At 38.4% G+C, this 25,346-nt stretch overlaps 1 protein-coding gene across 1 annotated transcript in view; it reads right to left on the bottom strand.

Annotated features, from left to right (window-relative positions):
- Positions 1–8,130: 8,130 nt before the first annotated feature.
- The window catches only part of SLC1A3 (solute carrier family 1 member 3), a 118,748-nt gene continuing 101,532 nt past the window's right edge, over positions 8,131–25,346 (bottom strand). Inside the window, exon 10 of the mRNA XM_053701215.1 lies at positions 8,131–10,861. Coding sequence (XP_053557190.1) covers positions 10,657–10,861 — 205 coding nt within the window. The 3' untranslated portion in view covers positions 8,131–10,656. The remainder of the gene's footprint in view (positions 10,862–25,346) is intronic.

The raw sequence follows: 25,346 nt of genomic DNA, 5'->3' as shown, positions 1-25,346 counted from the left end.
AACAGTAGTGTAAATTTAAAAAAAAAAAAACTTTTTTGACTGTGAAACATCAGTCTGCTAGTGTAATCTAATTGCAGTTGCCTGCCTGCCAGCGTGTGTGCCAGGCCCACTTGCCCGTTGCCACCACTCATATCTGGTGTAACAAACAGTAGTGTAAATTTAAAAAAAAAAACTTTTTTGACTGTGAAATATCAGTCTGCTAGTGTAATCTAATTGCAGTTGCCTGCCTGCCAGCGTGTGTGCCAGGCCCACTTGCCCACAGTGGCACCACTCATATCTGTTGTAACAGTAGTGTAAATTAATAAAAACAAAACTGTCCATCGGCCAAATGTCCGTCGGCTAAAAGTCCGGCCACGATTGCACGCGCAGTGCCCCAAATTTGAAGTAGGAGGACCGACCAAGCATCTTTTTCCATCTCCCGGTTCCTAAAATCCATGCCATATACACGTCCCCCGATAGGGGGAGTAACAGGTATTAAACTGATCAGAATAGTACTACTTAACACACCACTCATATCTGGTGGCACAGTAGATTGCACACGCAGTGCCCCAAATTTGAAGTAGGAGGACCGACCAAGCATCTTTTTCCATCTCCCGGTTCCTAAAATCCATGCCATATACACGTCCCCTGGCGCCGCAACTGCCTCTGGGAACCTTACCATGGGTCTCAGACCGCACGTCTTGTAATTCTCTGTCTGGGAAATGATCTATCTATCAAATCTATCTATTTATCTATCAAATCTATTTATCTAACTATCTATCTATCTAGCGTATCTATCAAATGTATATTGCATCTATTGATCTATCTATCTAATCTTTGTATCTATGTAGCTATCAAATCTATCTATCTCGTGGTTGTGCAAATGGACTGTTTGGGGTTGTTTGCGGTGCATTAAACGGGGAGTTTGGTCTGTCACTGTGAAGCGGGCATAACCCTTACACTACCTGATCAATACAACATCATACCTGATGTTTTAAAGCACGTTATTCCAAACAATTTAGGAATGTTAGGTGATTTATGCCCTTTATGGATTAAAACCAGACTCTGCATCAACTATGTAATTTTACGTGGGAGTTTTGCCATGTATCCCCCTCCGGCATGCCACAGTCCAGGTGTTAGTCCCCTTGAAACAACTTTTCCATCACTATTGTGGCCAGAAAGAGTCCCTGTGGGTTTTAAAATTTGCCTGCCTATTGAAGTCAATGGCGGTTTGCCCGGTTCGCCCGTTCGCGAACAGTTGCGGACGTTCGTGTTCGCTGTTCGCGAACGAAAACATTTCAGTTTGCGACATCAATAGTCACAGGCAGTTAACCCCGGGACATATATAAATATGTATTTATTATTAAATAGAACATATTCTGCTATGTGAAGAACATTGTGTCAGGGACACTGTACCTTTAAGCAGTAACGTTCCTTTCTCTCCACCTATTGGTTGCTTTCCTGTTAAAATCCTGCAACTTCCTGGCAATCACTGCTTAGTAATTTTTCGTTTGACCTACAAACTCTTGAAGACCTGAGCTAAACTTGAAATACACCTGAGAAGGGATAAATCCACTGTTTAACTATTTTCCAGTCTCACAAGGACAAATTCAACTTCATAGTCTGTGGCTGAATACACCAATCAATCTGCAACTCAATTCATCAAATCCTCAGAAGAGTTATACTAAATTACATCGAAGTGATAAGGATATTACAACTCTCACCACTGCTGTCTCTGCCTTGTAAATCAGTCAGTTTGTTTCGTTACCGTATCGGCATCTGTACTACAGCCATATACTGAAGCTGAACCCTCCCCCAACACAGGCTTCTGCCATCACACGCTGCAGGGAAACGCCGGGGACAGAACCTGAGCAACCGTTTGCAGTGTAAGTCAGCCTCATTCAGCAAGGAACAAATAAGGTAACATTACCATCGCTTATTTAATAAAAACGCATTGATGAACTGTTTTGATACCAAGTAATTATTATTCCGGAGAAAAGTAATGTCCAACTATATATCCTGCATGATTCAAGGTATTCATTAATACAGCCTTTGATATTCATCACATAACTACAAAAGCCTGAACTTCAGTTACGGAAACTCTGGGATTAATTAATCTGTGCAACTTCATACTTGTTACAGACTTTATATAATAATACTTGCTTGCTTGCAATAATAATTAAACTCACTGCTACAAAGATACCCTTCATATATATAAGGGGATTCTAAAACCTCAGTGACACAAACAACAACCAGGTTTATTACTTCTGTTTTATAAATAAACTCTGTATTACGTACTGTATCCACTAACTCATAGCAAAAGAAGTAATCTGCAGCTGAGCTTCTTAAAGGGATAATTAACCTCCTTACATAATTACTAAGCCATCAATATGGAGCCAGCAGAGCTTCCTCAAGTAGTGTATAACCTCACACAGAAGGTAGATCAATTAGCACAAGCAGTGCATGACTTACAAATTTAAAATCAATCCCTCAGGAACATTATTAGGGATTCCATTTCGACTAGACCCTCACATCATGATTTAACCCCAGAACCACAGATTGCTCTTCCAGAGCCATTCTCTGGGAATCGTAAACTTTACAGACAGTTTAAGAACTCCTGTCAATTGCTATTCAACTTAAAGCCTAGAACATACCCTACTGAGAGGGTTAAAGTTTTGAGTACAATTTCTTTCCTCAGGGGTGAGCCTCGCACCTGGGCAGACAACCTCTGTGAAACAGATGACCCCTTATTGGGAAGCTTAGAGGACTTCTTTACTTCCTTGGATGAATTATACCAAGACACTGACGTTCAACTCACAGCAGAATCCTCTATGAGAAATCTAAAACAAGGTAAGAGACCAGTGGAGGACTACATAACTGATTTTAAATTGTATGCTACAGATTCACAATGGAACCAAGTGGCTCTCAGGAATCAATTTAGGCTTGGTCTGGCTGATAATTTAAAGGATGAGCTAGCTCGGATTGAACTACCCAAATCTCTGGAAGCACTCATGCGTACAGCCACCTTAATGGACCGCAGGTTACGTGAAAGACGCGCTGAGCGTTATGCAATTGATGCTCGTCCTAGACCTTCTACTTTTCTACCACCTAGGGAGGCTCCCTCTACAACTAAACAGTTAGACCAACCCATGGAAATTGGAATAATAAGAGGCCCTTTAACTCCTGAGGAACGACTCAGAAGAAGGGTTAAATCTCTATGTATGTACTGTGCCAACCCTGCACATACAGTACAAGATTGCCCTACACTACAAAAAAATAAACGAAGTAAGTTAAACCCTATCTATACATCAGTCATTAACGCTAACAAATCTGCTTACTGCATTTTATCTCTTTCCCTACAGTGGGACCAAAGCCAGTTGACACTTGATGGAATTATTGATTCTGGAGCCTATGGAAGTATCATTGATGCAGAAACTGTAAAATCAAATAAAATCCCAATCATTCAAAAAGCAAACCCTATCTGTGTCCGTGTCATTGATGGTTCTACAATTACTACTGGTCCAATAACTCACCACACCATACCCATAAAGGTTTCTGTTGCTGGTCATAGTGAATTACTTTCTTTTGATGTATTACCTTCTCCTCATTTCCCTGTTGTTCTAGGCATTAAATGGTTGCAGCACCATAACCCCCAAATAACATGGACTCCCCAACAAGTGTCATTCAACTCGCAATATTGTTTACATCATTGCAATCAAGATAAAATCCTGTTAAAAACTGATACCAATACTCCGGCTTTGCCTGTTGAATATTCTGACTACTCCGATGTTTTCAGTAAAACTGAGTCAGAAACTTTACCACCACATCGTCCGTATGATTGCCCGATAGAACTTCAACCTGGAGCAACTATACCCTACGGACACCTATATCCTCTCAGTCAACCTGAGTTGGATCATTTAAAGACCTACTTGGAAGAAAATCTCAGGAAGGGGTTTATCAGGGCTTCAACCTCACCAGCTGGTGCGGGAATCTTCTTTGTCCGAAATAAAGATTCAAGTCTCAGGCCTATCATCGATTACCGGCAACTGAACAAAGTTACGATAAAAAACCGTTATCCACTCCCTCTAATACCCGAGTTAATTGAGCGTCTCTCGGAAGCCACTATATACTCTAAACTTGATTTAAGAGGAGCGTACAACCTGATAAGAATTAAAGAAGGTCATGAATGGCTTACTGCGTTCAGAACCAGGTATGGGTTGTACGAATATTTGGTCATGCCTTTTGGTTTATGTAATGCTCCCGCCACATTCCAGCATTACATAAATGACGTTTTCCTTGACCTTCTCGACATTTGTGTAGTCGTATACTTAGACGACATTTTAATTTATTCTAAATCTTATACAGATCATGTCGCACATGTGAGGAGTGTCCTCTCCAGGTTACGACAACATAAGCTTTACGCAAAACTAGAAAAATGCATGTTCCACACCGACAGAGTGTCATTCCTCGGCTATAACATTTCACCTTATGGCATAGAAATGCAGAAAGAAAAGGTGGATGATGTGAAGAATTGGCCTACACCAAAGACCAAAAAAGATCTCCAGAGATTTCTTGGGTTTTCCAACTATTACAGGAAATTTATAAAAAACTTCTCAAAACTTGCAAAACCACTTTCCAGACTTACTAGTTCGTCTGTTGTATTCCATTGGACTCCAGATGCTAACTCAGCTTTCCAAACCTTGAAGAACTGTTTCATTTCTGCACCTATTTTGAGGTTTCCTGACCCAACCTTGTATTATGTTCTAGAAGTAGACTCCTCCGATTACGCCATAGGAGCAATACTATCACAACAGACGTCACCGGATTGTCCCATTCACCCAATATCTTATTTTTCCAAAGTCATGTCTTCAGCTGAGAGGAACTATCCGATTGGGGACAAAGAGCTGTTAGCAATAAAACTCTCCCTAGAACATTGGAGACACTTACTAGAGGGTACAAAATACCCCATTAAGATTTTTACTGACCACAAAAACCTGCAATACTTACAAAGTAACAAGACTCTTTCTGCGAGACAAGTCAGATGGAGCTTGTATTTCTCTAGATTCTCTTTCAACATCATTTACAGACCAGCTAATAAGAATGGGAAAGCTGATGCTTTGTCACGATTACCAGTAAAACCAGAAAATGAGTACATCAACACTGATGTAATACCAAAAGAAAGATTTATTGGATTAACGTCATCCCTTATGTCACAAATCAAAGAACACACAATCAAAGACAGAAAAGATGTCACATCCGAGCATTCCACTCTTACAACTAAATCCGGGGTTCTATATCATGGTGATAAAATTTATGTACCCCAAGGCATGAGATCGACTATACTGAAGACTTTACATGACTCACCACTCTCTGGTCATCCAGGCTTCCGAAGAACATCAGAACTTATTAAGAGAACTTTCTGGTGGCCCAAGATGGATAAAACTATACACCAGTATGTTAAAACCTGTTTAATTTGCACTACTTCCAAATCTGAAAGAAAACCTCCATATGGATTGCTCATGTCTCTTCCAGTTCCTACAAAACCATGGCAACATTTATCCATGGATTTTATTGTGGACTTACCAATATCTAAAAGTCAAACTACAATTTTTGTTGTTGTGGATATTTTCACCAAGATGGCACATTTCCTGCCATACCATAAACTCCCAACCTCATCAGAGACAGCTCAACTTTTTTTGCACCATATAGTCAGACTACATGGAATACCACCAACTCTCACAACTGACAGAGGTTCCCAGTTTACCTCTCGTTTTTGGACCAACCTCTGCAAACTAACACACATGGATCACAGGTTTTCTACATCCTTTCATCCGCAGACAAATGGCCAAGCAGAGCGAATTAACCAGTGGTTGGAACAGTACCTAAGATGTTTTTGTGCTTATCATCAAAACGACTGGATGGATTACCTCTCAATGGCAGAGTTTGCTTATAATAATTCTGTCAACTCCTCTACGAAACTTACTCCCTTTTACGCGAACTATGGGTACCATCCAACTTTTACATTATCTACACAAGAAACCATTGATTCACCTTTAGTGGACGATTTGCATAACTCCCTTGTGGATAACTTTAACTATATACATCAAAATATCAAAGATGCCCAGGATGTCCAAAAGAAGTATTATGATCTTCGTAGAAGGGTACCCCCAGCATATTCCATTGGAGACAAAGTTTGGTTGTCCACAAAGAATCTTAGACTACAGATTCCCAGTAAGAAGATGGCAAGTCTTTACATTGGACCATATTCAATAAAACGAATAGTAAATCAAAATGCAGTTACTTTAGAACTTCCTGATAATTTAAAGATCCATCCCACCATACATGTATCTTTATTAAAGCCTTATGGAGAATTACGTGACACCAGCACTTTACTTCCTCCACCTCCAACTGTTCTGGACCCTAATGAGTATGAGGTTCATTCCATATTGGACTCTCGTATGCGCTCTGGCAAATTACAGTATTTGATACGCTGGAAAAACTTCTCATCAGATGAAGACTCTTGGGAACCTGCTTACAACCTCAAAGCTCCCAGATTGATTTCTGCTTTCCATCGGAGACACCCAGATCTTCCTCATCCGGTAGCTGTGGAACAGCTCCCTTAGGGGGGGGGATCATGTCAGGGACACTGTACCTTTAAGCAGTAACGTTCCTTTCTCTCCACCTATTGGTTGCTTTCCTGTTAAAATCCTGCAACTTCCTGGCAATCACTGCTTAGTAATTTTTCGTTTGACCTACAAACTCTTGAAGACCAGAGCTAAACTTGAAATACACCTGAGAAGGGATAAATCCACTGTTTAACTATTTTCCAGTCTCACAAGGACAAATTCAACTTCATAGTCTGTGGCTGAATACACCAATCAATCTGCAACTCAATTCATCAAATCCTCAGAAGAGTTATACTAAATTACATCGAAGTGATAAGGATATCACAACTCTCACCACTGCTGTCTCTGCCTTGTAAATCAGTCAGTTTGTTTCGTTACCGTATCGGCATCTGTACTACAGCCATATACTGAAGCTGAACCCTCCCCCAACACAGGCTTCCGCCATCACACGCTGCAGGGAAACGCCGGGGACAGAACCTGAGCAACCGTTTGCAGTGTAAGTCAGCCTCATTCAGCAAGGAACAAATAAGGTAACATTACCATCGCTTATTTAATAAAAACGCATTGATGAACTGTTTTGATACCAAGTAATTATTATTCCGGAGAAAAGTAATGTCCAACTATATATCCTGCATGATTCAAGGTATTCATTAATACAGCCTTTGATATTCATCACATAACTACAAAAGCCTGAACTTCAGTTACGGAAACTCTGGGATTAATTAATCTGTGCAACTTCATACTTGTTACAGACTTTATATAATAATACTTGCTTGCTTGCAATAATAATTAAACTCACTGCTACAAAGATACCCTTCATATATATAAGGGGATTCTAAAACCTCAGTGACACAAACAACAACCAGGTTTATTACTTCTGTTTTATAAATAAACTCTGTATTACGTACTGTATCCACTAACTCATAGCAAAAGAAGTAATCTGCAGCTGAGCTTCTTAAAGGGATAATTAAGCTCCTTACACATTGGAATGTGAAATATAAATATTTAATGTCGGGTTAGCACACTTGAGAAAATACAATCACTTTTTTTTGCACTTTTGTCGCTCCATTGATTCGGAGAATACGTTAACGCTGTTGCAATATTCTAACTTTGGGTTTTCGATTTTCAAATTTGTAATAAGTGCCCTACCTGACGCGTACGAAAAGCCTAAGTCGAGCACAGTTAGTGCACGAGTTGGATCGATAAATAGCACTCCACTTGTAATCTAGCCCACAGAGGCAAGCATCAGTGCACAATAAAATACTCGAAAACATTTTATTATTAAGCCAGCATGCACTTTAAATAATGTTTTACTTATTGAATGAGAATGATAATATTTTTTGTTACATCATTGTTTTGATTCAACACTCACATAAAAATCCTTTAAAATACCCAAGGAGAACAGAAAATATCCCGCTGTAAATTGTTATCACAGTTGTAAAAACACAAGATTTTTTTTTTTAAGGATTATCATTTCTTGTTGAAGAACACAATGCATGATTAAAGAGGGCAAAGAGAAAACCAGTTTTATAAACTATTTTTTTATTGAAAATACACCTACAAGTTTTTTTCCAACCCACACTGGGATTATCTAAAAGCTGAACCAGTGAATAAGATGTGGAAATAATATTTCTACAGTACCTGATATTCACGAAAAAATACAGTTAGTTAAAATTCATATACAGAAACATATAGTGGACAAATATTGACATTAGGACTTTGTCACAAAATTTTCACAGGTCAAGAAAAAAAATATATTTGTTACTTTGCACAGACTAAAGTTAAGATTTGTACACATTTATATTCCATCTATTATAAAAATTATTTCTAATTATATTTCACAACATTTTTTTTCTAAATTCATATTAGCAAAATAAAAAGTTTGTATTGTATAACTTTCTGTTTTAATGCCTTTTTTATCTTCAAAAGTAGCACTTATACATTCTAGAAAACAGAACCATTTCTTAGATTACATTTAGTGCGCACTTATAAACAAAACTCCGCTTTATGCACACTCACATTTATATACACAGGACAGTAATAACCTTTCTTTCACATCTTCAAATACATTTGGGTTCAAGACAATTAGTGTCCTACTGAGTCTTTAATCATTACAGCATGTTTATGTTTTTTTTATGTTTGTGCTTTCATTGTATCCCTAATCACGTTAGTATATAAAATAGCTTCCTCTAACATTGAAATCATCAATACTGTGATTTTATTATTAATAAGGGGGGCAGGGGACCTTTTTCCACCAAAGATTATTAAAACAACAATAATAATTGTGAGTTCCTCAAATTTGCAATATGTTTCTCAGGAAACAAAATAAACTTTTGAGTCCTCTCTGGGGCATATACACCTGATTTTCATTATCTTTTTACAGGTGACAAAGTATAAGAACCTGATTGAGTCACCTGTCTTCAAGAGAGCCTGATATTCTGATCTGCATACGGCCCCCAAGGATCAGATCTGGAGGCTACTTTCTTCATAGCAGAATAAGATATTCCTGGTCGAGTTTAAACTGACTAATTTTATTTATTGCTTATTTCTTCTTTCTTTTATAATCCTTTTCCCTTCTACATACCTCATATTCTCTCCTCTTCAGCCTTTTTTCTCTTTTTTTCCTTCATACCTCTTTTCTACCTTCCTATCCATACTTGCCTTATTTCTTTTCCTTCTCAATCATCCATCTTTTCACTAATTCTTCTTCATTATTTCATTTCCCTTCTCATCTATTATATATATATATATATTTTTTTTTTGCCCATCCTTGTTAATGTAATTCTCCTTAACTGGAATTGATTATTCTAGAAAGCAAGTCTATGCCTTTACCCCCCCCCCCCCCCTGATTTGAGCTTCAAAGATTTCTTTTCTCTCAAAGAAATGGTGCTAAGAATACATTTTTAATCTAGGTCTTCTCTTAATTCCTCATTTTTCCTTCCTGAAAGTGTAAAATAGTACCCCAGTACAGTAGACCATTTTCCACCATGTTAGTTATATTTAGAGCTGAGTTTCCTATTTGGCAACTTTGTTGGCAGACTTCCCATGGGTATAAAATATATAACCTTGCATAATAAGGACACTCGCCAAAGTTCCTCTACAAGAACATTGTCAATCCTGTGTGATGCACTGTCTTCATTTATATGTTTTGGAAACAAAATTTACAGGTCTTTAAAAATAAAATAAAAAAAATAAGAGCATTGCTGGTAAAAATTATATATCTATTATGTTATCAACCAATGACCTGCTCATTTAATGTTTATAATAAACCTGTTACGGTGTTTATTCCATTTTATAAAATATTTTTTAAACTGATTTGCTATTTTTGTGTAAACCAAAGGGATTTAAAACATCTTTTTAACAAAGTGAATATTCAAACTACAGTTTTGTCCATTAAAAGATGTGTACATTAGCATATTTATACCATCACAGCTAAAAGGTGAAAGATTTGATTAAAATGGCTAGAGGAAAAAACAATATATTGCAGCCTTATGAACACACAGCAGATTTCCTATAAATTACAGAGAAGTATCAGAAAAAAACAGCCAAATCTCCTATTTTCCTTTTTACTTAGAGTGCCAAGCATAATGGTTCGTGGGGTAAAAAAGAAAATAAAGAAGTAAAATAAAATGTAATGAATATTTTTTCTTATAGTAGTATAAAGGAATGTCTCATAACTTGAGAATACTTTGTGTGTCCTTGCCCTTTATATTTATATTTATATTTTGAATGTGAATATTTTCATGTGTTCACATCACACCCTGGCATACTGAATGATTTTCAAGCTCATAAAAAAGCAAAAAATATGTAAAAGTATGGCATTTTTTTAAACACATCCTGCTGGACTAAAACAGTAAAAAAATATTTTTACTGTAGCAGGAATAACGTGATAAATGTTACATTGTTTTAATGAAATGTAAACAGGTATCGTGGTACCTGCTAAATCTCGATCTCTCAATGTTCATGATCTGACCAGTAGTTTGAACAAAAGAAAATAAATGGAATGGATGCGTTTCCAATCAATTAAAAAAAAAAAAATCTCAATTCACTTTTACATCTTGGTTTCACTATCTAACGGTTTTTCAGCTTCATTTTCTTGGGAGATCAGCTGATATGGTTTTTTCATTTCATTCTCCTCAATAACGGAATTTCCCATTTCAGGATCAGAACCTTTGAGCTCATGTCTAGACAAGTGTTCCACTATTCCGGCTCCTAAAGAATCTCCAAGCACATTTGTTGTTGTACGAAGTCGGTCCCTAGATGAAAAACAAATGGTTATCATGTTGTTGTTTTTGCTATTTAAAGGAACAAAAGAGTTTAAATTAAAATGATAAAAAAAAAATTAAAACAGTTGCTGTTATCAAATTTAACTATTCCTCTTGGTATCGTACTTTGTTGAAACTTAGCTGCTTTCCATGAGGGCATACTGTGGTACACTCAGGTGCGAGTGAGTGGGAATTATAGAACAAATATAGTTACAATCATTTCTGCAAACACAGTTGCGATACAGTGTTGAAGAACTCTTGGCCCTATCTCAGTATCCATTTATTGAATCATATCATTATGAAAACTTTAAGGAACAGTAAGCACCTTCAGATTTTTATATAAAATGTTTTGTTATACATAATGAACAAAACTCCTGGAAAAACTAGTTTATGACCGCCTAATCCACTCCTTGCTTAACCCCACTGCATTCTGGCTTCCGCCGCCAACAGTCAACTGAACCAGCCCTCACCAAGGTTACTAACAATTTCCTTTCTGCTAAAATTAATGTCCACAACTCTATACTTATCTTACTTGACCTCTCTGCTGCCTTCGACACAGTTGCCCACCCCCTCCTCCTGCAGACTCTTAGTTCTCTTGGTCTGTGTGACACTGCTCTTTCTTGAACCCACTCTTATCTTTCTCTGTGCTATTTGCTGGTGACTCCTCCTCTTCAATGCCTCTGTCTGTGAGAGTTCCTCAAGGATCTGTCCTGGGTCCTCTACTCTTCTCCATTTATACTTCTTCACTTCATCAACAGCTATAGCTTAAAATATGACCTCTATGCTGATGACACCCAGATCTATCTCTCCACCCCTGCTCTCTCTCCCTCTGTCCTTTTTACATCAGTGACTGCTTATCTAGCCTTTCTTCCTGGTTGGCCACTCACCACTTAAAGATTAACATGTCCAAGACTAAGCTTCTTCTAATCCCCCCTCTACTCTGTTTTCTGATTTTTGTATCCCCATTGACGGCATCACTATCTTGCCATCACCCGATATCCAATTGCTCTCTTCATCCTGCCTCAACCACCTGCGCAGAGGCGTAACTAGAAACCACAGGGCCCAGGTGCAAGAATCTATGAAGCCCCCCCCCACCAATCCCTACCCCCCATCTCCCCAAAAAAAGGTGAATTTGATACATATCTTTTTTTTTTTTATTACATTTAACACAGAAAAAAAAATATGTGAATCAGATTACATGTCTCAAAAGGAGGTACCCTGTGCCCACTGTCTGTGAGATGGTCTGACCCCCCTTATACTGTATATAGTGACACTGTTTAACCCACCAGTACTGTATATAGTGAATTAATAACACAGTCTGTAATCTGCTGGTGAGATGGCTGGCCTGACCCACCCCAGTACTTTATAAAGTGACCACAGTAGTCAGTGACATGGTCCAGCCCCCCCTACTGTATATTAGGGTTGCCACCCGTCCCTTAAAATACAGAACACCTATAAGTTACACATGCTGCAGGGTGTGCAGGGAGGAATATTAATAGTGCTGTCCGGAAACACAATACATGTTCCTCCCTACACACCCTGCAGCATGTGTAACTCATAAGTGTCCAGGAAAACATGGCAGGGGTGGCAACACTAACTGTATATAGTGGTACTGTATAGTGACACTCTTTACCTCCTGCCCCCCCATGCTGTAGTAACAAGGTCTGTAATTTGCTGGTTCCACAAACATACTCACACACACACACACATAAATGCATAAATACACATACAGTCACATACATACACACACACACACACACACACACACACACACACACATAAACACCAATGGGTAAGACACTAGTAAAGCATCATGTCACACTCACATGATATCAGTGCAGGCAGTGGCAAGTCGACGTTTTTTATTGGGGGAATAAAAAACTGCACCTGCGCAACATTTCCAAACTTCACCCGTTTCTGAGCTCTGACACCACAAAGCAATTAATTCACTCCCTTGCAATTCCCCGAATTGACTACTGTGATAACCTAATTACTGGCCTTCCTCTCTCCTGCCTCCTCCCCTTCAATCCATCCTAAATGTCTCTGCCAGGCCAATCCACCTCTCTCGTCGCTCTTTATCTGCTGCACCTCTCTGTGAGTCCCTTCACTGGCTCCCCATTCCCAGCAGAATTAAATTCAAAATTCTCTCCCCGACCTACAAAGCCTTTACCAACACCGCTTCCCACTACCTATTCTCACTAATCAACAAATACACTCCAGCCTGCCCCCTAAGATCCAACAATGCCCTGGTACTTGCATCTTCAATTATCACCTCTTCCCATGTTAGACTATTGGACTTCTCTCTTGCAGCACCTACCCTCTGGAAAGCTTCAAAGATGTTTTTGCATAAAAAACCCAAGTCTCTAAATATGGCCTCAGTCACAATCTATTGGTAGCAGAATTTTTTGGCTCTTTTTCAGGCCAAAGGCTACTTTTCAATTTGTTGCAATCACAATAATACATTGTCAGCAGATTGTTGTAACTCACAAACTATTTTTCGGTTCCTCAATATAAGTTCTATTTCCCTATGGAAATAAAAAATTCAATATTTTCAAGACCATTTTTGGTTTATTGAATTAAGCACCTTGTAAATCCTCAGAAGGACATTTTGGACATCTTTAACAATATTTCACAGTCTATGTACTTTCACATATGGCCACTGGAGACATTCTAGAGGTTTCTTAACTTACATGTTATTGATTCATTAAAGCTCCATTCATCTCTATTGGAGAGGCTGTTTACAGTCAACAGAGCAGACATTTACATTTGTATAGGGACATATCTTTGTATATGTAGATACTATGACTACTTGATATTATCTATAGCTGATGGGATCTTTAAGAAAAGTCTCTTCCGGACACCAACCTTTACAATTTTTAATTTTTTAATATTTGATTGTAAATTACACTTGCACTGTTGTGATTGTCGCTAACAGTACTGGTATGATTAAAATCATATTTCTAAAGGAGATCGCATAGTCCATCGGCACCCCCGCTAACCGATCTTAATGCATCTTTTAGGTTGTCAGGTTGTCTTTTTCTATCGCTATATGGTCATTTATCAACTTCCACAAGTATTGTTTTAAACATTTATTTACATTCACCTAGATTACAAGTTTTGTGCTATAGAGGGTAGTTAACGAACGCAACAAACGTTGCGTTATCTCACCCTCCATAGCGCTGCCATTGCGAGTTTTTGAAAAGCCGCCTTGTGCGTGTTATATGGTTGCGTTGAGCACCATACTGCACAAAATACAAGCTCTGCTTTGACGTGCTGGTGCACGCTTTCCCCATAGATATCAATGGGGAGAGAGTGTCATAAAAAAAACTAACACCTGCGATCGCAGAATAAAAAGCTCCGTAACGCAGCCCCATTATGTCTATGGGTTTAAACCTAACACCCTAACATAAACCCCACGTCTAAACACTCCTAATCTGCTGCCCCCGACACCTACAAAGTGTTATTAATCCCTAATCTGCCACTCCCAATATCGCCGCCACCAAAATAATTCTATTAACCCCTAATCTGCCGCTCCTGATATTGCCGCCACTATACTAAAGTTATTAACCCCTATTCCCCCGCACCCCAACATCGCCCACACTATAATAAATCTATTAACCCCTATTCTGCCGCTCCCTGACATCACCGCCACTAAATAAAGCTATTAACCCCTAAACCTCAGGCCTCCCACATCACTACCACTAAATAAACCTATTAACCCCTAAACAGCCAGCCCCTCACATCGCAACAACCTAAATTAAGCTATTAACCCCTAAACCTAACCCTAACACCCCCTAACAATTAAAATAGAACTAAATGAAAGTTACAATTATTAACTAAATAATACTTATTTAAAACTAAATGAATACTTACCTGTGAAACAAAACCTAAGCTAGCTACAATATAACTAATAGTTATATTGTAGCTAGCTTAGGTTTTATTTTTATTTCACAGGTAAGTTTGTATTTATGTTAACTAGGTAGACTAGTTAGTAAATAGCTATTAACTATTTACTAACTACCTAGTTAAAATAAATACAAACTTACCTGTGAAATAAAACCTAAGCTGCCTTACATTAAAACCTAACATTACAAAAATACAAAAACCTACCATTACAAAAAATAAAAAACACTAAAATTACAAAAAATAAAAAAACCTACCATTACAAAAAATAAACAAAATTATCCAAAACAATAAAAATTATTCCTATTCTAATACCCTGTTTAAAAAATAAAAAAGCACCCCAAAAATAAAAAAACCTAATCTATAATAAACTACCAAGGGCCCTTAAAAGGGCCTTTTGTAGGGCATTGCCCTAAAGAAATCAGCTCTTTTTCTAGAAAAGAAAAACATACAAGCCCCCATCCCAAAACCCACAAAATAAAAATAATGTAAAACCTAATATACTCATTGCCCTGAAAAGGGCATTTGTATGGGCATTGCCCTTAAAAGGGCATTCCGCTCTTTTGCTGCCCTTTAAAAATAAAAAAATGTCTATTCTAAAAAAAAAACCCCATCCCAAAACGAAAAATAAATAAATTGCACCTTCATCCCTGCGGAGGCAGAGCAGTCGATGCGCGGAGGCGGAGTTCCAGGCGAAGGTCCAAGGCGGAGGTCCAGGTGGAAGTCCATCGATCCGACGTGGAGGTCCTCTTCATGCGATCGTCTTCTGCACACTGAGGCTTGAAATGCAAGGTACCCCTTTTATACTGCATTCCTATTGGCTGAAAAATTAATATCAGCCAATAGGAATTAGGGCTGCTAAAATCCTATTGGCTGTTCAAATCATCCAATAGGATTTAAGCAGCTCTCATTCCTATTGGCATTTCTTAAAAGAGCTGAAAGCCCTTTTAAGAGCAAGAAAAAGAGCTGAATGCCCTTTTAAGGGCAATGTCCATACAAATGCCCTTTTCAGGGCAATAGGTAGATTAGGTTTTTTTAGATAGTTTTTTATTTTATTTTGTGGGTTTGGGGGGTAGGGGGTTGTAATGTTAGTGGGTCTTTGTATTTTTTTTTAGAAAAAGAGCTGATTTCTTTAGGGCAATGCCCTATGAAATGCCCTTTTAAGGGCTATTGGTAGTTTATTATAGATTAGGTTTCTTTTATTTTGGGGTGTTTTTTTTTTAAATGGGTATTAGAGTAGGAATAATTGTTATTATTTTGAATAATTTGTTTGTTATTTTGTCTAATGTTTTTTTTTCGTTTTAGGGTGTTTTTTTTCTTAGGATAGATATATTATATTTTTAATGGGCAGAAAAAGAGCTGAATGCCCTTTTAAGGGCAATGCCCACACAAATGCCCATTTCAGGGCAATGGGTAGATTAGGTTTTACTTTATTTTTATTTTGTGGGTTTGGAGGGTGGGGGTTTGTATACCATTAGGGGGGGTTTGTTTTTCTTTTGTAGAAAAAGAGCTGATATCTTTAAGGCAATGCCCTACAAAAGGCCCTTTTAAGGGCCCTTGGTATCTTATTATAGATTAGGGTTTTTTATTTTGGGGTGTTTTTTTTTTAAAACAAGGTATTATAATAGGAATAATTTGTATTGTTTTGGATAATTTCATTTGTTATTTTTTGTAATGGTAGTTTTTTTTATTTTTTGTAATTTTAGTGTTTTTTATTTTTTGTAATGTTAGGTTTTAGTGTAAGGCAGCTTAGGTTTTATTTCACAGGTGAGTTTGTATTTATTTTAACTAGGTAGTTAGTAAATAGTTAATAACTATTTACTAACTAGTCTACCTAGTTAAAATAAATACAAGCTTCCCTGTGAAATAAAAAAAAACCCCTAAGCTAGCTACAATATAACTATTAGTTATATTGTAGCTAGCTTAGGTTTTATTTCACAGGTAAGTATGTATTTAGTTTTAAATAGGTATTATTTAGTTAATAATGGTAACTTTAATTTAGCTCTATTTAAATTATGTTAAAGTTAGGGGGGTGTTAGGGTTACGGTTAGGGTTAGGTTTAGGGTTACGGTTAGGTTTAGGAGTTAATATAATTTAATTTAGGTTGTTGCGATGTGGGGGGCTGGCGGTTTAGGGGTTAATAGGTTTATTTAGTGGTAGTGATGTGGGAGGCCAGAGGTTTAGGGGTTAATAACTTTATTTAGTGGCGGCGATGTCGGGGAGCGGTGGAATAGAGGTTAATATATTTATTATAGTGTCAGCAATGTTGGGGTGCGGGGGAATAGGGGTTAATAACTTTAGTATAGTTGTGTCGATGTCGGGGAGCGGCGGAATTGTGGTTAATAAATTTTATTAGTGGCGGCTATGTCGGGAGCGGCAGATTAGGGGTTAATAGGTTTAATATAGTTTTTGCGATGCAGGAGGGTGGCAGTTTAGGGGTTAATAGGTAGTTTATGGGTGTTAGTGTACTTTGTAACAGTTTAGTTATGAGTTTTATGTAGCAAACTACTGCTCTCAGATGGCAGTACCGATCGTGTCGGTATAGGGTGTAACGCAAGCTTTTTAGTCTCACTGCAAACTCATAATGGCAACGCAATGGAAATCCCATGAAAAAACATAATTTAAAGGCTTGTGGTACAGCTATACCGCCAAGACTCGTAATGGCTTTATTGCTGTTTTAACACTGAAATTACAATTTTTTCAGCTGTAATCTACCTGTATGTTTGTTGAAGGCCTGTTTCCATTTTAACACGAATTGTAAACAAAATGGCTACTACGAGTTTCTATGCAAAACAATTATAGTATCTTTTTTTTTTTTTTTTACAGGATTTTAACTTCTTTTTAACTGTAAATCATGACCCTACTGTCTTGCTGCATTGTATTTTGCTAAGAGACATTTAAACAAGATTGTGTCAATGTGAACAGGGTTTTATAGGGAATAAGCCTCAAAGTCCAAACTCATTCACAATGCCTACATTATTAAACTCATGGTCAAGAGCAGTTGTTCCAGTTTACAAGTTCAATAATGAATGCACTGTTGTGAACTCACAGTCACAAATTCTCGTTCCACTTGACAAGTTCAATAATGCTTGCACTGTAGTGAACAAATCTGGACTTATTGTAATGTATTGAAAAATGTTCCTTTAGGTTTATTGTATATTAAATAGTTGTTTCTGCTAATTGAAACCACAACTCAATAAAATAAACTAAGGTTGTAAAAATTAGTTAAGCTTTTAGGGAGAGCAGACCTCAGTATCTTATCTCTCTAATTTACACAAAGTCCTCCTTATCTTATTTTCTTCACAGTATACTTAAAGACCAGTCCTCAGGGCCTGATGATATAAAGCTCTCCACTCAGACGATATGTTTTTTTTTTTTTTAAATTCTTTTTATTGAAGCGAGACACAGTGACCAACAAAAGAATCACGAACCACAAGATCACATTAGCATGGTGCACAGACCGGTACATCACAAACAGGTTGCATCAAGTGATTATCAGCAGTCTAGTTCAGAAAAGTCTGTATACATACGTATGTGCGAGAAAAGGCCATTCTCCTGTTTGCTAACAATTTACTTATCTCAGCAATAATATGTATCTTTATTGTGTTAAATATGGACCAATCTTCTTGGAAATTATGTCTATGACCTCCGTGATCACTCTGTCTCTCATTTTTCCAATTTTACATAACTCAATAAACTTAACTTATTAAATACATTTAACACACTAATAATTAACATCCTAAAGGGGGAGAAAATAAAAAGGGGGGGGGGGGAGGGTTGTTCTGCTTCTTGTCCTCTTATTCATACAATCATCTCATTATTCGTGGAGATCAAAAAAGCATCTCTTTAGATATCCTATCTCCGTTTTGATTCCCCACTGGGTCTCTCAGGGTCTGCCATTCTCCCCTCATCATTGCTGTTAGAATAACCTCATTTTGCATAAATGGCCTGAGAATTTGCAGTTGTAGGGAGGGGTCAAAAGTAACAATCAACGGTCGCCACTTTTTTAGGAATGGTTGAAGCCTATGCCCCGTGTCCAACTTCACGTCATACTATTCAATGAAAAGTTGTTTAAGTAGAGTGCGTTTAAATTGGGCAAAGGTGGGGTGGCGTCTAGTAATCCATCTAGTCAAAATGCAATGTCTTGCCAGTAATGTGCATAGTGTCAACATTTTATGCAAATGTTTATGCGAGTCGTCCCATTGGAGTAGGTATATTTTATCTATATCTATAGTGAGAGTTATGTGAAATTTTGACCGTATCCAGTGTTGCAAGTGGCCCCAAAAACGACTAATCATTGGGCAGGAAAAGAAATAATGCTGAAGGGATGGAGAGTCGATACCACACTTGATACATCTATTAGGGTGGTGTGTGCTCCATTTGGACAGTCTATGGGGGGTGAAATAGTCTTTATGTAGCATTCTAATTTGTGCCTCCCTTAATGGGATTGCTAAAGTCGTGGCCCTAGTCAATTCCAGACTCATTGTAAGGTCCTGAACAGTGATTTGTGTAGGGAATCTTAATTTATCCATTATGTTTGTTTGCAACATCGTTTCTTTTTTCTTTAGGAGATGCTTGTAAAAATCTGAGATAGTGAAGATCCCTATGGTAAATAGAGTGTGTGAGACAGCAAAAGGTAAAACAGTCCAGAACTCTGGATTATTTTTTTGGAGCTCTGAAATATAGTGTCTCATCTGCAGATAAGCGTAGAAGTGTTTTTGTGGGATTTGGTATCTGGTTCTCAGCTCTTGGAAGGATCTGATTGAATGCGTTAGGGGGTCTAGTACGTCACCCACCATCCTAATCCCTACAGATTTCTGAATATGAAACGGTTCACAGTCATTACCTGCCGGGAAATCCTGATTACCAACCAGGGGTATAAATTTAGGTGTGGGATGCTTAGTTTCCATGTATTTATTAATTAAACTCCAGGCTCGTAAGGGATCCTTGAAAGGATTGCTACTGATGTGTTGTGGTGCATCTTTCAATGAAATGTAGGGTAAGTATGCTAAAGCCACAGGTGCACTTACCGCCTCCTACAGCCTTGCCTCGTAAAAATGAGACGTGTTGAGTTGCCAGTCCGTTACCAGTCTTGTCAGCACAGCCCAGTTGTATAGTTTTAAATTTGGGAGGCAAAGACCGCCACTAAGGTAGGGCAGGTTAAGCTTGCCTGCTGCTATGCGTGGCTTTCTCCCCTTCCAAATGAAGGTGGATATAGCTTTAGAAAGAGACGTTAAGTCTCTCCTGGTCATGAGAAAGGGAAGCATTAGCAAAGGGTACAGAATCCTAGGCAAGGTTGCCATTTTAACCAAATTAATTCGGCCTGATAATCCCAAAGGGAGATTGATCCAGTTTTGGAGCTGCGTGGTCAAGGTTTTACATCTGTCCGGTATGTTTAGGTCATATATCCTCTGTGGGTTTCTATGTATCTGAATACCTAAATAAGTGAGTGATTCCGACACTACCACAAACGGGTAATCATGTGTAGAGTGTGGATGCTTGTCCAGCCATAATATTTCCAATTTGGTGGTGTTAATCTTGTACCCCAAGAATTTACCAAATTCTGTTATTATCCGCAATATGTTGGGAATGTGCACTGAGGGTGTGTCTACAAACAGGAGCATGTCATCCGCATAAAGAGCTAGATGTATCGGAACTCCCTGGATTGTGATGCTAGAGAAGATCTATCTCAATTTAGTTGTTAAGGGCTCCAATGCCAAGTCGGATAACAAGGGGGATAAAGGGCACCCCTGTCTTGGTACCCCTTTGCAGAGTGAAATCAGAGGAGAACAAACCGCTAGTCAAAATTTGAGCAGTCTGGGTGTTATAGATTTTATGAATAATGTCCAAGAAGGGTCCCTTAAAGTTAAATTTTTGCATGGTGTTAATCAGATGCATCCATTTCACTCTATTGAAGGCCTTCTCTGCATCAAGCGATAACAGGAAGGCCTCCGGTAAATCACCTGCCCCACTTCTGGCCCCCACCGACCAATAGTTATTAATCACATGTAAAACTCTACGTAGGTTAACTGCCGATGAACCCTTAAACACAAAACCTGTTTGGTCTGGATATAGTAATATTGGGAGCATAGTTTTCAATCATTGGCCAAGATCTTCATGAAGATTTTGTAGTCAGTGTTTAGTAATGAGATGGTATGAGTCCAGCAGGGAGGGATCTTTCCCTGGTTTGGGTATCAGGGTTATGTGTGCTGCGGTAAAGTTTTGTGATGGGGGCTCGTCTTTTTGAAAGTATGTGCTAAGTAATCTAGCTAGCGTCTTAGTGATTTGTGGCTGGAGGATTCGATAAAATTCTGTTGGCAGCCCATCAGGACCCGCCGCTTTGCCTACTGGGATTGATTTAAGAGTGTAGCTTATTTCATCAGCGGTTATGGTAGTATTAAGATTTTCTATCTGCTCTTATGTTAGTTGGGGTAAATTAATTGTCTGCCAGAAGGGGGCCTGCGCCTCCGGGGTCTAGGGTCTTGTCTAGTGTAGAGTTGCAAGTAATATTCCGCGAAGCACTGGGCAATATAAGCAGGTGTCCTAAAAGTCCTACCCTGAAACCACAGCACAACCGTGTTGGCTCTTGTCGTCCTGGGTTTTGTTAGGGCAGCTAACAATGTTCAAGATCTATTGCCAAATCTGTAGTACTTGCCCGCTGATCGTAGTAGACCAGATGCAGCTTGTTGTGTCATAAATGCATCAAATTCCGACTTTGCGGCAATGTATGTGTCATATGTACCACTCGATTTGTGGTGTCGATATGCTTGGTAGGATTGTCCCAATTTACTACTTAGGTCAGTATATCATTGCTGAGTTTTGTGCTTGATGGTAGAGATATATGAAATTATAGTGCCTGTCATTACCACCTTTGCCATTTCCCAAAAGAGTTGGGGGTTATCTAGATGAGTTATGTTGTCTGTATAGTAGTCTGTCCAACATTGTGATAGAAATGTCATAAATGTTTCTGAGGATGCTAAGTTTGTGGGGAACCTTAAGACATTTCTATTGGGGCTTGGCCCCCTGGCTCCGAGAACCAGCTCAATCGGGGCATGGTCTGAAATTACTATATCTCGTATGTTGCATTGGTGGACCAGGGTGGTTAAAGCGCTAGAGAGTAAAAAAAGGTAAATTCTGGATAGAGTGGACTTAGCTTTGGAAAGGCATGTGAAATCTCTGCCCTCTGTATGTAGTAATCTCCATATGTCACAAACATCCAAAGTTGATTCAAGCATGTGAAATACTTTCAAATCTCTATAATCAGTTTTAGGATCTTTCACAACTGGATGCTGTAACCATAACCTGTCCATAGTATGTGAGGGGGCGAGGTTGAAGTCTCCTCCCACCACTAATGTTGAACCTGTATAGGGTGTTAGAGCTTTTGTAAGGGTATTCCAAAATTCTTTCGATCTATAGTTAGGGGCATATATGTTGCAAAATGTGTACTCCGCGGAGTTAATCTGCACCTGTAAAATTAGAAATCTCCCTTCTCTGTCTGAATGTGAATGTTTAATATGAATGGTTAGACGCTTACCAAAGACAACCGCCAGGCCTCTACTGGCTCTGGTATGTGAAAGAAACTCAACCCGGCCCACCCAGTCCTGTTTAAGTTTGAGGTGTTCTGTGTCAGTTAGATGCATCTCTTGTAAGAGCGCTACGTCGGCCCCCAATCGTCTCTAAAGGGTGAGTATCGCTTTACGCTTTATGGGAGAATTAATACCTAACACATTCCAGGTTACAATTTTAAGAGACATCTTTGTTCAGGGGGGATTTGTGTGAATGAGGCAGAACAAAAAAAAAAAGGAGAAAAAAAGAGGGGGGACATCTGGACAATAAAGCAAAAAAACTATACAGCAAATCCCCGCTCCAATGCAGATGGTGTGCCCATTGAGACATTGTCCTGAATGTCCAGAAGATAAGTTCGCAATTACAGACCATCCGCATGAAGCACTGAGAGGGCTGGCATTGATGATTAAACCCTTCAATTGGCATACAATGATCATTACATTCAATACATTCAATAAGCCCACTCAGACTCTAGTACATTATGCCTACATATAGAAAAGTAATTGCCAGAGCCAGAACATTTACAAATGTCAAGCAATCAGCATTGGAGAGGAACACACAAGATTGTCTAACTTTTTGTCTAATCTCAAGGCTCCAACTATAAACAGCAATGTGCAGACTAGACTTTGAATGGACAGGCATATACCTGTCTAGGTTATACAAACAGGTCATATCTATGCCCAAGAACATTAACAAAACAGTGAAAAAAACTAACATTAAACTCAATGAATTCAGTGAAAAGACAGCCATGCTTATTTTTACGGTGAACAGTTTAACACACTGTAAGGTTTGCTTGCCCGGATCCAGCAAAGCCCTGTCTGCAGCGAGCAAAGTTTGTATATAAACACAACAATTTGCTCGACATTAACCATTATACTCATCTTGACTTCTGAATCATTCTTTTGTAGAGAGTCCAAACAGAACCGGAACAAATGACCAGTTCCAGGGCTGAATGCCCCTATTAGAAGATCTCTCTCCCTTCTGGTGAGACCAAAAGGTGGGAAGTAGGTTAAGCCTAAAAAGGCGAGAAGTTTCCATTTTTATTCCTTTTTGAGTAATGAATGTCACTCAAGTCACATTGATTTTCCTTCAGGGAGGAGGTTGATGATTTTCCATTGTGAGGTAGCTTTGCAGTGCCTGTGGTGAATGGAATAGCTTAGTTCCATAGATGGTGTGCAGACTTCGCTGGGTAGAGTAGTGCCACCTGACGTCCTTGATCATGAAGTTGCGAACAAAGAGGAGCAAATTCCTTTCTCTGTTTCGTTACCTCCATGGAGCAGTCTTAGAAGAGTAAAAGTCATGAGCCTTCATAGATAATTTCCTTGCGGGTTCTGTAAGCTTAAAGTATCTTTAACTTCTCTTGGAAATGTAAACATTTGAATAGGACCTGTCTGGGCCTCATTTTGATATATTAAAGCGTCCTTTCCGGGCCAATCCGGTGGGCTCACTCCACATCTATGGGGAGGATGTCAGGGGGAACCCCCAACATTTTAGGAAATGTTAATGCTGTTAACTCCAAAATATTCTTTCCCTTGATAGACTCTTTGAACACCTATTATTCACAGGTTATTGCGTCTACTTATGTTTTCCTGATCTTCGACCCGGTCCTGAAGCAATTGATTTTGTTTGACAAGCTCTTTAATAGAAGCCTCGTGGTTGTTCTGTCTGTCCTCAACATCAGAAATGCGGGTCTCAGCAGAGCTCAGTCTGGAAGAAAATTGACATAACCTCCGTCGTTAGGGTATCAACCCCTCTAATAAAGAGGCTTGTTCAACAGCATGTGATGGATTGTCTCCCATGGCTGACTGTTCAGTGTGTATTTCAACAATATGTTTTTGTTTCCTATCTGCTGGTTTCCCTCTATGGGTCATATTATTTTTTACAGGAGGCTAGAGTTTTTGAAAATACTTGTCTACTTTCATGAGACCCCTCAGGGTAATAAATGCCTGTGCAGTTTTGTTGCGTGAGGCTGAGTCTGACGTGGTTAGTCACTTAATAGCAATTCACAATATTATGAGCAGACAATCCAGGGAACATGGCAGCAGAGCTGTTCTATAGTGTGACACTGTGCGACCTTAAAATGCCTTATTGTTATGCAGGCTTATCGTTTATCTCTTTGAGCAGTTCAGTAACTGTTAATGGTTGACTACTCCTACCTTATTTTTTCTTCTTTCACTGATATATGTAAAGATTGTTTTGTCCCCATGTTTTACTGACTGTGCTATCTTCTCTTCTGCATGAGCTTTAACCTTCCTAATTAACTGCTTAGTCTTTTTTTGTTGGAGTCTCCATATTTTCATATCATCATCTGCTTGTGTGTGTCTGTCATTTTTATAAGCTATCTTTTTTGGCTTTACAGCATGTGCTACTTCTTTGGAAAACCAAATTGGTTTCCGGTTTCTTTTACTTTTACAGACATGTTTAATACAGTGTGCGGTTGCATCTAAAATGTGAAAGGTGCCATTTTAGATGCAACCGCACATTGTATTAGACATGTCTGTAAAAGTAAAAGAAAGCGGAAACCAATTTGGTTTTCCAAAGAAGTAGCACATGCTGTAAAGACAAAAAAGATAGCTTATAAAAATTACAGACACACACAAGCAGATGATGATATGAAAATATGGAGACTCCAACAAAAAAAGACTAAGCAGTTAATTAGGAAGGTTAAAGCTCATGCAGAAGAGTAGATAGCAAAGTCAGTAAAACATGGGGACAAAACATTCTTTAGATATATCAGTGAAAGAAGAAAAAATAAGGTAGGAGTAGTAAAATTGAAATCAGTTGATGGTAGAATAATAGAAGGAGATAAACAGATTGCAGACTGTCTCAATGATTACTTCTGTTCTGTTTTCACAAAAGATTGTGAAGATACAATGTCTACATTAAGGAATGCTACGAAAAATAGAAACAAGCTTAACAGTAATCTTTTTACAGAGGATGAGGTTTTGTTAGCATTATCAAAAATAAATGTTAAAAACGCAGTGGGTCCTGATAATATTCATCCAAG

Source organism: Bombina bombina, chromosome 2, assembly GCF_027579735.1.
Source record: "Bombina bombina isolate aBomBom1 chromosome 2, aBomBom1.pri, whole genome shotgun sequence".
NCBI classification, from domain to species: domain Eukaryota; kingdom Metazoa; phylum Chordata; class Amphibia; order Anura; family Bombinatoridae; genus Bombina; species Bombina bombina.
Note: the sequence above shows the minus strand (reverse complement) of the source record. Positions and strands in the feature narration are given on the sequence as shown.